Source organism: Diabrotica undecimpunctata, chromosome 8, assembly GCF_040954645.1.
Source record: "Diabrotica undecimpunctata isolate CICGRU chromosome 8, icDiaUnde3, whole genome shotgun sequence".
Lineage (NCBI taxonomy): Eukaryota > Metazoa > Arthropoda > Insecta > Coleoptera > Chrysomelidae > Diabrotica > Diabrotica undecimpunctata.
Window position 1 is genome coordinate 132484111 of NC_092810.1, and position 19191 is coordinate 132503301.

Sequence of the window (19191 nt, forward strand, 5' to 3'; positions counted from 1 at the left end):
AACATTTATAAAATATTAACAGACTTTGTAGTAGTTTTGATTCTCCCCATATATCAAGATTACAGCTTACAGCCCGTACAAAAATACATCTGTGTTAAAAACCAATTTACAAGACCAGCCATCTGGGAAATAACACCATAGGGGATGCATTCCATACACAATAAGAGTCGAGTTTTATCTCTCAAACCATACACATGTGTATGGACGTTTGGGTTAAGAGTACCTGACACTTGGCATCGGTCCTCTGACCGAGAAAGTCGTTTTATGCAGAAAAGTTGCATTATGAATTTTGTGGTTCCTGTTGTTCGTCGGTGAAGACATCTTTTGCGATAGCCGGGGTGCTATCTTTTCATTGGGTTCATACTGTATTCTTATTTTTTTGTATTTTGTCATTACGGATTATACTTTGAATTGAGTTTATTAATATTTGTATTTACTTTTAATATAATTCATATACGTTATGTTTGATTGCATTTTGTGTAACTTTATTAACAAAGTTTGTTCATTTTACCACCGATTAATTATATGTATCAATGTTTTTATTTTACCAGTTCTGAGATTTTAGTCTTTTGAGTGATTGTCGCTTTTCTTATGTAAATTTATTTTTGGCTACAAATAAATATTGATTTTAACATATTTGTCACGTCGCAATTAATTAGTAGCTCGTTATAGTTTTATTATATTTTAACGTATGTATATTTGTCTTTGGCTTTTATTTAATTGCAAATAGAGTTTTATATAGTCCTCTGGCTTTCATTTTTTTCTATTTTAATATACATCCCTAATGCGAAAGGGGGAAACCAGCGAGTTCTGGATTGAACAGAATATCTTCTCTTCCCTTTCTGATGATCCCAATTGTTCAATTGAGGTCATCGTATGTGCAGAACGCAACATGTGGGGAGGCTGTACGTTTGACGTAAGCTGTTGCGAAGCTGTTGTATGCAAATTATTAATTGTACTTTTACAAGGGTTTCTCTAAATATATATATGCCATATAACAGTTGTCATGTTTATATATATAAGTTGCCATATGTGCCATATAAATTTTAAAACTCGCAATAAATGGGTCCATATGTCATGGATCGAATTTTTTGCAGCTGAATGTATTTTAAAGTGTAGAATCTACTGTTTCTTTTTGTACCATTACTTAAGGACCACCCTGTATATTGTATAGCTCGAAATATTATCGACGAAGCTAAGTTACGTAATCATTTATTAGGCTCAATATTTTTCATATATATATATATATATATATATATATATATATATATATATATATATATATATATATATATATATATATATATATATATATATATATATATATATATATATATATATATATATATATATATATATATATATATATATATATATATATATATATATATCACTTTTTTGTGAAGTTTCTTAGGACACAAAACGAAATAAAAAGGGCAGTGTTATCGATTCGTTTAAAAGTTGTGTTTTCTAATTATGGACAATTTAACAGCAAATGTAATTATTTTCATTATTTAAACTGATATAACTTTGAGTTTTTTTATTGTTTGACGTAGTGTAATTAACTATACGTTTTCAAAGTATGAATTATCGATACTACACCAGTTGTTATAGATAAAATAGGCATCCCACGCAGAATAACCGTAGTTGGATTTAAAAGATACGTAAAAATAAATGTTTAGCATTGTGATACGTAAAACTGTTTTGTTTGAATGAATTATAAAAATAATCCAGCTCACCAACAATCGTTTCATTAGAAGACATGCAATTACAAAAAATGTAAAAGAAAACTTGATCCGAGTAATAAATAAAGAAAAAAAATTAGATGCAACTGGTATTCAACCAGTGTACACCATTGTATTTTTGGAGTTAATTAAATCATAATTTACGAATTTTATCTCACAAAAATAACCTAAAATATATTTACTAATTTACTTACCAAAACCTGTCCATTTCCTGGAAATTGGATAACGGATTCTTCTCCACTTTTGATCTCCTTATTACAAAGCGGGCGTACTCTAAAAAAAAAAGGTTACTAAAACTCTTATAGTTCAATCAATGTAGTCTAAAAATTTAATATTCATTACATGCAGTGCAGTATACAGTGTATCTCATAACTAATGAACTATACAATACAATAAAGTTGTCGATTAACATAAACATGCTTTAGTAAAATGTTTATGGTAAACAAACTTCTTTTGTCCGCTGACTCTTCAAAAAGTTGCATCATGTGTCGATAATTATCATATTCTCTGCTCATCGTGTCTAGCTTCTTCAGTATTTGGACTAAGTAGTTCCTCTTCTGATTCTACATATATCAAATAATATGGGTGATAAAATACGTCTTAAGCCAGATTTTGGTTTAAATGGTTTAGGAAGTTTTCCGAAACTGTTTTCATATAGGTTTTTAAGTAGAACAATAAGATATTTTGGACCTCCCATATTCTCCAAGACCAACCAAAGCCTTCTCGACTTCAAGCAATCGAACGCTTAACATGTAATCAACTAAGTATAAATAGGTTTTATTATGAAATTAAATTAAATAAAATCCTGAGGAGAACAATGAACGGACATCATTATTATCCATCAGCCTTCATCCACCAATTGGTCAATATTCCTACAATTCAAAGACGGGTCTGGTCTCTCGCCAAAAGATACTTCCAAAGAATCATCAAAAGCTCAAACATCCGAGTTTAAGAGGTCCTTAAGACGCCTTGCCACAGGCGAGTACATATTCCTGTCCGCTAAGCTTCTTAACTTCACACATAATGATCTTCCTGATACGTACTTTGACACTCCAGAAGACTTTCGCGCTTTAAATACCGCAGGTAATAACCTGTAAAACCAAACAAGCTGATCGCAGAGTCGTTTCCAATGACTTGTATATCTGCTAGCATGTATGTGAACAGTTCTATAAGCCGTGTAAAAATGGGTAATTAACACCTTCCATCCTATTCCTCTAGCACCTTGCCTCACCACATATTAATAAAACGCGTCGGTGACTCGCTATCCAGAATACACATTTTGGGACACAAGTCCAAAATCATGTATAAATTAATTTGAGTCATTCATAGGAAGAAAAGCTCTTCTAGCTACCCATAAAATCAGGTGTCTTAACCACATAACATAAAACAGAGGATGTTCTCTGTTAGGGGAAGCCTCCCCATTCGTTATGTCCTGCGATGGAACAGGTTGGTTGGTTATAACTTGGGGTTCAAATAAGTACCACTTCATTACGGAGTGTTACCGGTACTGTTCCATTGGAATATATATGTCAGTCGGAGCTGGGGTAGCCCAAAAACTGTTGTGTGTGTGTTTGTCGAAATACAGTCGAAAGTAGAAGCTTTAAAAAAGATAATAAAAGAACAAAGAAAACTGTAGATTATGCATATTCAGCGACAGCAAGATAAACGAAAATTTCTCGAATGTAATGAAAATTATACCATCTATATAGTAGAAATATTTATTATAAAAAAAACCCGTATTTACCTAACAACGACATTAATATTATCTTCAATGTCGCTGTATTTCGTAATTATCCTTTGAAAGTTGTTGTCTTCGTCTAGCCTTTCTATACTTCCATTCCTGGAACGAAAAAACAAATCAATTCTCTTTTAATGAAAACTAAAAATCAATAAACAGATATTGTATGCATAGAGAACCTATAATTTAAACTTAATTTAGCTATGAATTAAGAAGTTTATAAATAAAACCAAGCTGTCTGTTGGATATATAATTAAATAGTTGTCAAAGTCGAAACTTCAATAATAAAGCACACCTAGTGAAAAATATATTTAACGAGTAGAGAAGAGCTTTGTGTAAGTGTCAATTAATGTTGTAATATTATTTAACTGTTTGTGGATTTTTTAACAATGAATAATAATGTGGGTGGAGGTTTCTACGGCCAAAGTCAGAACTAACTATTTCTGTCTTTGTCACGTCTACGTTTGAGTAACTAGAACTCACAGTTAATGCCTGTTCAGCATATCAGCATGTGTACCAAGCTGGAAAGTAGACAGAAATTGCATTCACACAACTAGTGAATGAAATAGAAAATCAGCATCACCATCATTAGCTGTACGATCTCTTATCAATACGATACTACTAGAAAACGGAATGTATAAATACAACATTACCAAAATAGGCGTATCTTCTTCTTTAAGTTCCGTCTCCCGATCGGAGGTTGGATATCATCATCACTATCTTTACTCTATCTACTGCTGCTCTGAAGAGTTCTATAGAACTGCATTTAAACCAGTCCCTTAAATTCTTCAACCATGACACTTTCCTTCTTCCTATACTCCTTTCTCCTCTTATCTTTCCCTGCATTATCAACCTTAGCAGTTTATATCGCTGTCCCCTCATTACGTGTCCCAGATATTGTAACTTTCTTATTTTTATTGTGTTTATTATTTCGCATTCTTTGTCCATTTCTCGCAATACTTCCGTGTTAGTTTTCTTCTGTGTCCATGCTATTCTAAGCATCCTAAGCATTCTAAGCATCCTTAGTGCTCTTACTCTCAGTTCTAATCTAAGGTCTTTGTTGCAGAGAATTGTTTTCATTTTTACAAACGAATTTCTTGCCATTTTTATTCTTGCTCTTATTTCGGTTGTTTGATCATTATTGTCTGAAATCCAGGTTCCTAGGTATTTGTATTTATCAACCCTTTCTATCGGTACATTTCCCAAATGTATGTTTTTTGGTTGCTTCAGCGACCTCTGTGCCAACCGATCCCGCTCAGACCGTTTCTGCGCATACCGTTCCCGCGCCTACTGATGGTGTAAAAGCAACTACACAGGGTCATACCGGTCATCATTCGACACTGAGGGGTAAACAGATTGAGACCTTAGTGCCGTTGGACGGTTCTGGTATTTCTGGAAATTAAGATACTGGTACGTCACGAGTGAGAGGCGTATGCAGATTAAGACTCCAAACGGGACCATATCCCTCTTGATAATGGCTCCAAAATAGGTGCCGAAACGTCGAGTTTTAAATTCTCAACGCTGTTCTTCCCGAGAAATCAATTCTAATACGAGGAGCTAAAGAATAAAAGCGGAATTGTCTACAATTTGATGAATCTTTGTATTTTCATACCTCTCTCTCTATATCCGTCTATATATAAGTAAAAGCTAATTTATCTTTTCCTGAAAAATTGTTTGAATAGTGCGCATATTTATAATATATATACATTTAATATAAACTTAACACTTCAAAACGCTAAACACGATACAGCATTTATTTTAAACAAATGTTTGCCGGAAATTGAGAAAGCAATTATACCCTTAAAAGTAGGTAGGCATAGTTTATTTCACGAAAAATGGTTGAGTGCTTAATGATTGCAATAAAACTCGACCGCATGTTTACCAGCTTAGTCAACATTAGTTGAGCAGGTAAGTATTCAGGTAAAATTGAAGCTACTGTAGAGTGTCGTTATCTTGTTTGTATAATAAATTCCTGGTAATATAAAAACGATTAAAAAATCGTATAAAATTATAAAAACGATTAGAATACATTTTATTTCATAAAGTTGTAAACATTTTAACAGTGAGTTTCACTATCAATGGTTGATCTTTTAATGACCACAATAAATGTGTTGATCGTTAAGTATTTCCTGGAATAATTATACAGGTTCCCTCTATTTTGTATAATTTCTAAAAGTATATAAAACCGATGAGAAATTTTTAAATATACATTTTGTTTCATTTAGTTGAAAGTGTTACAAGTGTTACCAGTGTTATATCTATTTATACCTATAAAACAGCATTATGTGTCGTCCGTGGAAAAACATTGATGGTGCTTCTTCCAGTGTTCCAGCAAAGAAAAAGCATTTATCTGCTGACGCTAGAGAAATCGTAAAAACAATATATAGTTCTTTACTTACAAGAGGACTTACTGCTAATACTGCTACCAGTGAAATATCTGATTTATCAAAAATACCTCTAACCACAGTGACAAGAATTACATCAAATCCCATTAAGTCAAGAAGGAAGCCTAAGGATGCCGGTTCTACCAAATATATTGACGAAAGTGATAAGGACTTAATAAGACGAAAAATTTACACGATGTACGAAGAGCAACGGATACCTACATTAGATGCTTTAAAACAACGGCTTACTAATGATGATACACAAATAAACTGTAGCCTCATTAGTCTTTGGAGGATTTTGTCTAAAATGGGCTTCAGATATCGTACAATTCAAGATCGAGACATGGTTTGACACTCATGAAACACCATCCAAAGGATGGTCCGATTCTTCCAACAGGTATCAAACAAAAGCTCCATCAAACAAAGGGAAAAGAATAACAATTTTACATGCAGGATCAGAAAATCGCCTTATGGCTTTCTGCAAAGAACATTAAAGACTCCTGCGTGGACTACCATGAGAATACAACGGCAGAGCTTTTTGAACAATGGTTTAAGAATTGTCTTATACCTAACCTTCCTCAGAATAGTGTGATAGTAATGGACAATGCAAATTACCACAGTCGTCAATTACATAAGTCTCCAAGTGTAAATAACACGAAAATTGAAATTCAAAACTACCTGTTAGAAAACGATATATATTTTGAAGAAAGTTATTTAAAAAAGGAACTGTTAGAAGTGTTAAAATCATTTTCTATTAAAAAAGTATATGTTTGTGATGCATTGGCCGAGGACATGGGACATACAGTGTTACGGCTTCCGCCCTACTATTGTTTATTTAATCCCATAGAGCATATGTGGCACCAACTAAAGTCAAATGTTAGGTCACTAAATGTTTCTCCGACTTTAAGTGGTAGTGTAGTCGAATTAATAAGGAAATGTGTTGATGCTATCTCCCCAGAAAGTTTGAAAAATTCAGTACGCCATGTAATGAACGTAGAAAATTCATATGTTACTTTGAATCACATAATTAAACCAATTGTTATTAATCTTGTAGAGGATAGCGACAGCGAAACAGAATTAGGTATTTAGGAATTCATAAATATATTTTGGTTATTTTGGGTATTTTTTTTTGTAAATATTAACTTGTATATATTTTTCTATATTTTTTTTTCAATTCATCTATTTTTTGTACATTATGTATTCGTTTGTATGTATATACTGTAAATAGAACTATTATTACTGTACATTTTTAACGATATCCGATTAGGAAGAGCAACAACCTGAAAATACCATATGAAATAATTTAATAAATTTTTATAATCGTGTATTACACAGCTACCAATGAAATATATTAAATAACAAACTTTCTGAAGTGCGACCTTGTGTACTTCGGTAGTTTATTGAGAGACTCTTGTATACACAATAGGATCAACTCAGGTAACCGTTAAGCACTCAACCATTTTTCGTGAAACAAACTATACCTACGACTTGCTATCCTAATAAAATAATTTTTTTCTTGAAAAACCCAGAATTAATAAATTCAGGTAGCAATGGGAATATCCAGATAGATAATAAGCGACAAATAATGAGCTCATTCATATCCAAGTTATAAAATTCCAACTTGTAAGAGAGGAAAATTTTAAACTTTAATATAATTAAATTTTCAACATATTTAAATTAATCATGTTTAGTTTAAATTTGCGATCTTGTTTGAAATAAGTAAAAATATGCAATATATATATGCACTTTGCATATACGTATTCCGCTCTCTAGATGTTACTAAATAAAACTGAGGAGCGGGTGCCTAAAAGATGGCGGAAAAAGAAGACGTTAGTAGTTTCAAGGAGAAAAGAATCAGTATAAATAAATGAAATGAAACGAAATGAATAAACAAAGATTGATGTAGACTGTAGACTTAGATTAAAACAAAGAACATTATGCTATAAAACAGCCGGTATATAATAATAATAATAATAATAAAAATAATAATTCATTTTCTGTATCACCATTTTACATTTAATGCATATCATTTTATTTCTATATTCTTTTTTAAAATTAAAAATAATAAACAATTTTAGTATGCTCGTAGCTTCCCCTGCATATTCCTAATTTTCATTCCTACTCATATTGAATATTTGAAATGGTTTTTTTACGATGTGGGCTTTGGTTACGCTTGTGCTATAACGGCAAAACACGCTCGAAATCATTGTAACATGCGACGATCAGATAAAAAAGGATAGGTAATCGTCTGTCTCTATGAAAACCGCAATATACTTGACATATAATAAGGGTGTAATATATGTGGTCAAAGTAAAAGTTGCATCGATTTTCATAAACGCCATAATTACGTGGGACCTTGAAACTACACGGGAACAAATAGTCGATTTTCAGGCAATTTCAATGATAGTTGCTGAAAATATATTTTGGTATTTATTATGTACACATCAAACATAATTATTAAGCTTTTCAAAGTCATTTATTGTATTTGTCTTGTATTTTATTGATATTGACATTCACTTCAACATTATCGACAATATAAATATTCTATTTCTAGATTATTTGGCTTCTATATTTGAGTTTCAGTGGTTATTAAAATAAAAATGTGAATTTAATAAGCAACTACATAATAAGTTTAAGTAAGTAACGTTTAATTATTCATCCTTTGTCTGTGCTGTATATGAATGTGTATGTATATATGTATGCATGTTTATGTATGGAGACCCGCCGTGCCTGAAAGTATTTTGTCCCAACTCGAAGACGAACAGCGAGATGATAAGAAAGAAAATAGCTGACTTTAATAAGTGACTCTTCTAAATTCAGCAACAAAAATTTAACGAGAATTACCAGAGACGTGATTCCGTTCGTGTAGTTTATCTTCGCTCCAAATATTGAGCCATGTGGTACCTCGAGAGGAACAGACTATAAGTGAATTAAAAAACGCTTATCTGGAGCTCATCACAGAAAGATCAGGAAAGGAGCAAAAATAGCTGCTGGGGCATAGACCAAACGAATCCACACAAAACCAAAGCAACGGAACTAGTAACCCGAGCGTAAAAAGATACCTCGAAAAGATAGCATAACCTCCCCGCAATTCGCAATAAAGGATCGCTAAAAACGTAAGAACTATAACGAGCAGGCTAGATCACAGAGTAATGTCATAAAATGATTTAAAATTGCTGCAGAACCTAGATACCATACTAACACTCAACTAGATCAGGCTTAAGCAGAACTAATTATTAACAAACTGGGACCAGCAGAGTATGAGGCTCTTATCAGAAGTAAGAATCAACTTCTACAGTTCCATAAAATAACATTTAGCCCAGGGACCTATGGATAATACGTCCTAACGAATATACCAAGAAATGGATTTTTGATGTGGTGAGGGTCTATGAAGGGCTTATGGAAGGGAGCAGACTTGTTTGTAATAGATCCCAATACCATGCCGAAGACCCCAGAGGTCTTATCTGCATTTCCGAAAATAAAACTGATACAGAAAATATTAGAACCCTCATAAGCAAACAAAATCAAGTTTAGGACTTTGCATGTGCGAAGGTCGAAGATTCGAAGTCAGAATTAACTTGGCCAAAACTAAGTTTATGACAAATATGGTCCCCAACAACCATTTAACTATTCAAGACAAAGTGATAGAACTGGTAGAGAAATATATATATATATATATATATATATATATATATATATATATATATATATATATATATATATATATATATATATATACACTCGCGATCATAAAATGCGGGTCATCTTGAAAATTTCAAGTTTCTTAAATATTTTTGCCTCTGGTGCAGTAATAACCTTTTTTTTGGCTAATGTATTTTTTATTTGTCATCAATGTTTGTTTTGAAAGAAAAAAAAATGGTTTTTTATTGTTTTTATTGAAAAAAACAGAAAACAAATCAAATTGTTGATAAGACAGACATACGAAAAAAAAAATGGAAAATACAGAACGTGGTAAAAAATCAGTGAAATTTCAATGACCAATATCGTGTATTGCCTCCCCTTGCTCTAATAACCTCTTGCAGACGACGGGGCATACTCTCAATTTTTCTCCGGATTACATGTTGTGGTATGTTATTCCACTCTCTCACTAACCGATCCTTAAGCTTCTGTGCGTTGTTAGGAGGAGGTGTATGGGTTTGAATACGTTTTTTCAAATCGTCCCAGAGATGTTCGATGGGATTCAGGTCCGGAGACCTAGCTGGCCAAGGTACCCTCGTAATTCCAACTTCGTTCAAGTATTACATACTGATCCTGGCAACGTGCGGTCGCACGTTGTCTTGCATAAAAACGGCGTTTTCTCCAAGCCCTGTCATGTTGGGCATAACATGTTCTTCCGGAATCTCCGTAATGTACCTTCGTGCAGTTAGGGACCCATTTTCGATGAAGGGTAATTCTGTGTGGAAGTCGGAAGATATACCTCCTCAAGCCATGACCGAGCCTCCACCAAATGGCATTCTTGGAGCAATGCAAGCTTGTGAAAATCGTTCACCGGTTCTCCTCCAAACTCTTACACGTCCATCGGATCCAGTTAGGCAGAAACGGGATTCATCTGAGAATAACACTTTGCTACAATCGTTAATTCCCCAATGCGCGTATTGTCGAACAAAAGCTAGTCGTGCAACTCGAGGCACCCGGCGAAGTGGCGGTCCTCTAGCCATTACCCGAGAAGATAGTCAAGAAGAACGAAGTCTTCTTCTGACTGTTGCAACACTAAAATTGCGATTTCGTACTTCCTCTAGACGATTTTGATGCATAACCGCAGTTGAGGTCCGGTTTCGTAAAGCCTGAAACACAAGGAAACGTCATCTAGTGAATTGGTCGTTCTTCTTCGTCCAGAACCAGGTCGCCTGGTTAGCAAACTTGCCTCCTGAAAGCGTTGAAGCACTCGTTGAACCGTAGAAAGGCTGTCGCCAACAGTTCTTGCGACTTGCCGTTGAGTGTGACCGTCTTCCACAAGTGCAACAATTTGTGCCGTTTCAACAACAGTCAAAGGCATTTTTGTCAAAAAATAAACACTAATAATGGTACTAATAAACACTAATGGTGGCAATAATAAACGTTTGTCCGTTGCATTTGAACAGAAAGTCGAGGTACAAACGAGACATTTAAAACAAGCGGAGTTACAGGTTGCGTTCATTTTGGGAAGTGTGCACTTTACCGCGAAATCGGCACTATTGGAATTCTTTGTTACAAAGGAAACCGCAACAATTCTTAGAAACATGCATTAGTTTGTATTTGTGTTATTATTATTTACGATAAAGCTCGATAAAAATTAAATATCGGTGATTTTCAAGGTGACCCGGATTTTATGATCGCGAGTGTATATATATATATATATATATATATATATATATATATATATATATATATATATATATATAAATTTGGGTCATGAAATAAGAATCAGCATGGATAACAAAATATGCGAAATCCAAAGAATTACTTTAGCGTGGGCAGCCTTTGAAAAACTGAGAGACACACTAGGGCCAACATACCAAGTATTTGACCAATGCGTTTTACCGGTCATGATTTATGGGGCGGAAACTATGACTCTAACCAAGAATACGGTTTCGAAATTGAGAGGGATACAGAGACGAATGGAACGGACGATGCTGGAAGTGACGTTGCGGGACCGAATACTGCTACCGAATATTGCTAATGTTGTGGAACGCATAGTGGAACTGAAATGGAGCTGGACAGGCCATGTAGCGAGAATGCACGATTCACGATGAACGAGCAAAATTACAAATTGGAGACCATGAGCAGACTAACGTAGTAGAAGAAGACCACCTACACGTTGGGCTGACAACATCAGGCATATCACCAAAATTTGGCAACAAAGAGTACAAAATCTTAAAAAATGGAGGAGTTTAAGGGAGGCCTATGTCTGCCTATGATGATGAATACATGGAACGATCTTTGATATGTTTTATTATTGATATATTTGTGATCTTTTTTTATGCGAATCATCTCCAATATGCATCTTTTTAGTTTTGTTCTTTTTCCAAAATATGTATATTTTCAAAATCAAAAGAATGGCGATTTTCTAGAGAATGCTTGGCTAAGACTGTAGTGTTTGCTTTGTTGGTTTATATTCTATGTTTGTATGCCAAAATTCTTCTATGTAGATATTGGTGTGTTTGCCCAATAACAATATACATATATATATATATATATATATATATATATATATATATATATATATATAAAGTAGTTAAGTATTATTGACTGACACGTTATGTAAAATAAAGTTTTATTATGAGGTTGCAGTCATTAATAGGGCAGGAAAGTGAAACTCTTTGTTCTTTATCAAGCTTTCGCAAAATTTATTTGCTTCTTCAGGATATGCTAAAATATGGTATCAGTAAATACAATGAAATTATAATTAAATAGCATTGTATAAAACTAGTATAAAAACTTACAACATGAGGTTAATCCATTAAATTTTCAAATTTACAAAACATTAAAACTTAATAAAATTATATAGTTATGAAGTACAATATTTTAATTTTGTAGAAATTCATTATGACATTGATTATGTTGATGTTTGATTTATGTCAGAAAGACACTTGTTTCTGTTTATTATATTTTTAATAATAATAACAATCAAAAGCTAGTTATCAATAACAAAAAATATAATAAACAGAAACAAGTGTCTTTCTGACATAAATCAAACATCAACATAATCAATGTCATAATGAATTTCTACAAAATTAAATAAAATTAAAATATTGTACTTCATAACTATATAATTTTATTAAGTTAAGTTTTAATGTTTTGTAAATTGCAAAATTTAATGGATTAACCTCATGTTGTAAGTTTTTATACTAGTTTTATACAATGCTATTTAATTATAATTTCATTGTATTTACTGATACCATATTTTAGCATATCCTGAAGAAGCAAATAAATTTTGCGAAAGCTTGATAAAGAAGAAAGAGTTTCACTTTCCTGCCCTATTAATGACTGCAACCTCATAATAAAACTTTATTTTATATTATATATATATATATATATATATATATATATATATATATACATAAATATATATATAATATTCATATATATATATATATATATAGGGGAGAGTGTTGTACCTTGGGTCATTTTTTAGTTTTTATTTTTTTCTAAATCCTAAAATTATATATTTGCAAAGTTTATCCAATGTATTAGTTACTTTGTCTATTTGGCTATATGCTTTCTTTTTATTGACACATTTTAAGCTTAGTAGTTAGTTAAAAACTATATTTTAGCAGGCCCTTGCATGTTGACCCAAGGTACAAACTGGTAATGTACCTTGGACCAGCATATATTGTACCTTGGACCAGCATTATATTGTACCTTGGGTCAGTTATAAAAAAAAATAGAACAAATCTTGAAATGTTTTATTGAATATCTCAAAATAATCAGAACATTATGATTAACTAATGATTAATTTAGTAAATAAAAACTTATTTGACATTATATCCGCTAAATTTAACATTAAATTTCAGGTGCGCATCGTCACGTGCAGTTCCGCTTATTTTGTGCGGTTGTGGAAGTTTACGTACAATATCATTGCGTAAAAAATCATAAGTCTCGGTTGAGTCGTTTATAAACTTATTGGAATCTAGAATTCTACGTAAATATCTAAGTTCATTATTAATTCCACTGTTCAGTATCTCGGCAACATAATAAACAAAAGATTTCTTCCCTGCCACTTTCACTAAAACAAAGTCTCCTTTTTTAATCTCGTTATTTTCAGATAAGTCATATATTTTTTGGTCATTTAATAATTCTTCTTCTCTAGTTACCAAGTCCTCAAATGTACCTCCATCACTTGAACTTGATTCACTATCATACTTAGCAGCTCTCTTTGGCACATTTTGTATATCTTCTGTCGCTATTTGCTTTGTAACTGCCTGCACTTTCTCAAATGATACCGTCTTTCCCTTTTTAAGCGTAGCTATTTCATCTTTCTCTGGAGTATCGGTAAGTATTCGTGACTTTCCTCTTGCTCTTCCTAACTTCTTTTTGCGAACAGGTGCCTTTGGATAGGGTCGCAACATTTCAGGTGTAATAGAACTTCCTGAAGTTCCTGCTTGACGAATATTTGAGGTAGAAGGAGTAGAGACTTCCATTTCATTAACTGTAGTTTTAGTTTTTTCCCCGTCCTGTTCAACATTGACTTGCTCGCGACTGTCAGTAAGCTGGTTTAAAGGACGATCAGTTACATACGAAGACAGAAACTCATTATCTTCAAAAATGTTTTCATTGACGGGATAGAGACCGCTCACCTCAAATCCCTTCTGGATATTAGATGTAGTAAATGCTTTTGGAAATGCCTTACCTGCAAGTTCGGCTATATCGTAAATCGTAATAGGTTGTCCAGGGTGCATAATCATCCACTCACTACAGGCGGTATTATAGTAAGTTTTCATCGGTCCAAAAACTGTTCGATCGAGCGGTTGCATTTTGTGGCTGGTGTGGGGATGAAACGTTATCGGTAGAATTCCATTCTTCTTACAGAAATTAATGACACTTACATTCACGTGGCTATCGTGATTATCCAAAAGTAATATAACTGGATTTTCAACTGTTGGTTTCACATGATTTTTAAAGTGTTGTAGGTATTCCAAAAACAATATTTCGTTTGACCAGCCGGACGAATTTGCACCTCCTATAGTTCCAACTGGACAACCTTTTAGCATGTGAGGCTTAAAATTAACCCTCGGAAATATCATCATTGGCGGAATATGATTTCCGATTGCATTTATTGAGGCTATCAAGGTTACATTTTGACCTCGCTCTCCACTTGTCATTTGACCTAATTGTTTTATTCCCTTAGGTCCTACAATTTTTGGTGGTACATGGACAGTCGTTAACCCTGTCTCGTCACAATTCCAATTTTTTTCTGGGGAAAAATCTCCACGAGACAAAGCTTCTTTGTAGTTCTTAAAAAAGGAAGATATATTTGTTTTATTGAAGGATGTTGATCTCGCCAAACTTGTAGGTTCTGATTTACGAAGTGATAAATCTTCATGTCTTCTAAGAAACTGCCTCAGTCATTCCTTGCCAGCTATCTTTTTTTGGTCCCAAGAAGGCGGATAAGACTTGTTATTTGCAGTTGCATACTGGTATGCTAAAGTACGAACTTCCATTTTCGTCAAACCATAGTGGAGGCGTGCAGCAGTGAGAAGATATATTTTTAACTCAGCTTCCTCTTCTTTATTAAAAACTTGTTTTACATTATTGGCAGCAACATAAGAAAATTCTGAAGCCCCCGACTGCCTGAAGGATTTTACGTGCCTGATCAGCGTGGTTTTTGATATGTTATAGCACTTTGCTGCTTCCCTAATTGATAATTCACCACTTATGCATTTATTTGCGGCTGCAGTTAAATCCTGGGCATTTAAATGTGGTCTTTTGATACCCACTTTACTTCTCGGCATTTTAAAATGACTATCTGAAACAATAATAAAAGGTTTTTTTGGTAACAGACACACCAATTAATTTAAATAAAAGTCAAAATAATGTTAATTCGCAATAAGATTGTACCTTGGTCCGGTCCAAGGTACACGACCTACCGGTGGCCCAAGGTACACAACGTAACAATTTCAGCTGTTTTTTGTTTTCTAATATTAGGTTATGCGTTTAGACAAAAAATACATTCATGATTATCAAGCGTAAATATATATTGTCCATTACAGATAATAATAAAATATATATATTTACATTTGAAGCGGATTTTAACAGATAACAAATAGGTAAATAATTTACTTACGATCAAACAAAACACAAAACGCTCTGCAAGTCACCACTCTGCAATTTTTTGATAAGTGTATTTAGATGCCATCTACCGCTGATATTATTAAACCACTAATTCAACCAAATTGAAGAGAAATCTGCAGTGGGTAAGAAAGAAAGTCAACTGACCCGAGGTACAACCCGGTCCGAGGTACAACACTCTCCCCTACATATATATATATATATATATATATATATATATATATATATATATATATATATATATATATATATATGTATATATTTGTATGTGTGCGTGTGTGTGTGTATGTATGTGTGTGTTACACTTAAAATTTCCGCGGGAGCTATATCTAATTTGTGTGGTTTCCCGGGTTTGACTCCACGTTGAATAATTTTGTTTCCGCTTCTTAATAATGCTTTAAGTAAATTATTTAATTAAAGTTTAATTATTTAAGTGTTACACTAATTTTGTAGCGCACTATAAGATAAATTTTAACATTTTTTTTTTGAAAAATAATGTTACCCGTGTTACGATGATCATCATATAAAATAATGATTCTGGAAAATATAAATATTGAATAAAAATAATTAATTTATTCCAGTTTCTTTACATTTGACCGAAAAACATTATTTTAATTTAGGGTGGCCGACATATTAAAGGGATACAAGGATCTGTAAATGTATTATTAAAAATATTCTTTAAAAATTTGGGTTAAATATTCTTTAATAAATTATTTTATAAAAAATAATATTAAACTAAAGAGAATAGATAACTTGGTAACATGTTTAGCAATTTTTATAAATAGTGTTAGTTTTCTCTTCTCAGCTTTATACAGCAGATATATTTTACTTGCTGCTTATTGAATATTGTTGCTATAATATATTTTCCAACGTTCACAACTCTCATTGATTATTTTTTTGCTTTTACTGTAGTTTTGAAATATGTGCAATATTTGAGGATCTTCGATGAGTTTAAGATTATGCCGAGTTGTTTTGGCACTTTTTCCGTTTTGACATTCGAGATTAACTTTAGTTAACGAGTTTTACTGGATTTCCGTTAATTTTAATGTCATATTCGAATCAGTCATAAGATATTCTGAATACATGTCTAATAGGATTAGCGAAAGCTGACAACATTGAAATTCTCTTTATTTCTATATGTTCAGTTTGCTTTTCTTTTATCTGTAATACTGCTTCTTGGCTGTGGTAGAAATTTAAAATATTGTTCCTTTTACGAGTTCGATCCGATTGTCACAGCGAACTTTATCTAAGGTTTTATTGTAGTCAATAAAGCATTAATACATATTCCCGCTTTTTGTCTATGTAGATAAAACATTAAGTGCGAATAATGCTTCGCAGTTGCCCAGCTCATTTCAAAATTCAAATTGAGTTCCGTTTATATTCTGTTCTAACTTCATCTATATCCTACCATGTATCACTTTTAAAAATACTTTCAACGTTAGTCTATCATGCTCATAGCGTGATAAGTTGAACACTGCTTAGGATTTCTTTTCTTTGGTAGCGTTATAAAACAGTTGAACACTGCTGCCCTCTGAGTATCGATGCTACGAATACCCAGAAAGCATCTCCCATTCGCAGAGAGCCGTGCCTGATATAATAACTGACAAAAACTCCCCCACAATTATTATTATCCAGATTTAGCCATACGGCTCATATTCCCTCTAAGGGGAAAATTCACTCATCCCAGATACCTACGGTATCAAAAGGATTGAGCTCCAGTGGGACTCTTTCCGTGTTATCGAGCCCTAGGTGACTTGGTATGCTGGAGTATCTTCCAAAAATGCATGGCCTTGTAGAGATATTCATTTAGACCTAGCTGTTTTATGTTCTCTAAGAGGTTTTTGGGAATATCGCCAGTAGTAGATAGAATAATAGGTACTGTCTGACTATTTTCCATTCTCCATTATATCCTGATTTGTTTTTCTAGATCTCTGTACTTGGCGATCTTTTTGTTGTATTAAACATTCAAATTATTGGTGTTAGTTATCGACACATCAATAAGTGTTGTTTGCTTAGTAATTTTATTAACCAGTATGAGATCCAGTCCATAGTTTCCGCCAGTTTCTGGTGCCTTAAAACTGGAACATGTTGACTAAGGGAAGAAACTCCAACAGAAAATCCTGGTCCTCTAAGCTTGAAGGTTGGAGCGATGGGCCAGTCCCTTTTCATCTGGAAAAAACTCTTTCGACTAAAAATTCCAACGCCGAGCATTCCAACGCCGAGCCTCGGAATATGGATGGAAACTTACGACGACGACATCTGGCAAAGAAATGGACTTTGAAAATTGGTACTTGGAACACTCAAGGCATAACTCACAAGACAATGGAAATTTTATCTGAAATGACGAAGCAAAAAATTGACATCATAGTGCTCTCTGAAACCAAAAAGAAATGCCAAGGAAATAAACAGATTAAAGACTACATTCATATATGGTCAGGAGTAAAGAAACACGCACATGCTAAATCAGCGGTCTCAATTCTATTAAAAAAATCGTTAAAAAAATATGTAAAAGACTATACGTACATCTCTGAAAGAATTCTGACAATAACTGTCACATTGTACGGCATCGAAACAATAGATGTTGGAGTCTATGCGCCAACAGACGATTCAAATCAACAAGTTAAATATTCCTTTTATGAAGAATTATCAAACATTTATGATAAAATAAAAAGTCACCAAGAAATAATACTGTTAGGAGACCTAAATGCCAGAGTAGGTTCTTAAATAGACGATGACCTAGTGGGACGGCACGGAGAAATAGTTAAAAATGGTTCAAGGGACAGCTTAATTGAGTTCTGTCAACTTTTTGGTTTAAAAATAATGAATACCCAATTCTAACATAAAGATATTCATAAATACACTTGGGAACGACTTTCACTCCAACAGAAGTCGATCATAGACTACATAATAATGAGACTGAGAAATCAAAATTTAAGTGCCAAGACTGCAGAGTAAAAAGAGGATCTAACTGTGGGACAGATCACTACTTTCTTTTAGCTAATCTTTTGTGCCCCCTCAAACAATACTACAAACAGAACACCGAAAGTGAGGGAAACAATACTACACAGTACAAAACGGAGTGTCAGCCACTCAGATTCTTTCAATACTGGTACACGGAGATCAAACAATGAGGGTACTGGAATTATTAAACCACTTGCATTAACTTCTTTTTCAATTAGGTCAATCGGCATCTTCAGACGATGTTTTATACATCTTATATATACATAATATAATGCGAAAAAGCTCATTTGCCCTTTACCCAGCAAGTCGCTGTGGGATGCACTAATGTGAGATTTGAAATACTTCCTACTGGTTACACTTGAGGTCGGTTTGTAGTGATGGACAAAAGAAATCGTAGGACACCTACTTAAATGCTTTTAGTGGAGGCCACAGATCAACGGACGACCTCATAAGAAGTGGTGAAAACTTGCATGATCCTTTATCTAACTGACTTGGCACCATGAGCTTACTTGAGATTTGAACGATAGGGTAGACTGGTTGTAGGAAATCCGGAAAGACAGATTTCAATGCACAC

At 33.3% G+C, this 19191-nt stretch overlaps 1 protein-coding gene across 1 annotated transcript in view; it reads right to left on the reverse strand.

Moving 5' to 3' along the window:
* LOC140448587 (kinesin-like protein KIF12) overlaps positions 1-19191 on the reverse strand; it is a 77460-nt gene that overhangs the window by 38903 nt on the left and 19366 nt on the right. Inside the window, exons 3-4 of the mRNA XM_072541672.1 lie at positions 3490-3585; positions 1940-2018 (exon numbers count right to left, since the gene is read on the reverse strand). Coding sequence (XP_072397773.1) covers positions 1940-2018; positions 3490-3585 — 175 coding nt within the window. The remainder of the gene's footprint in view (positions 1-1939; positions 2019-3489; positions 3586-19191) is intronic.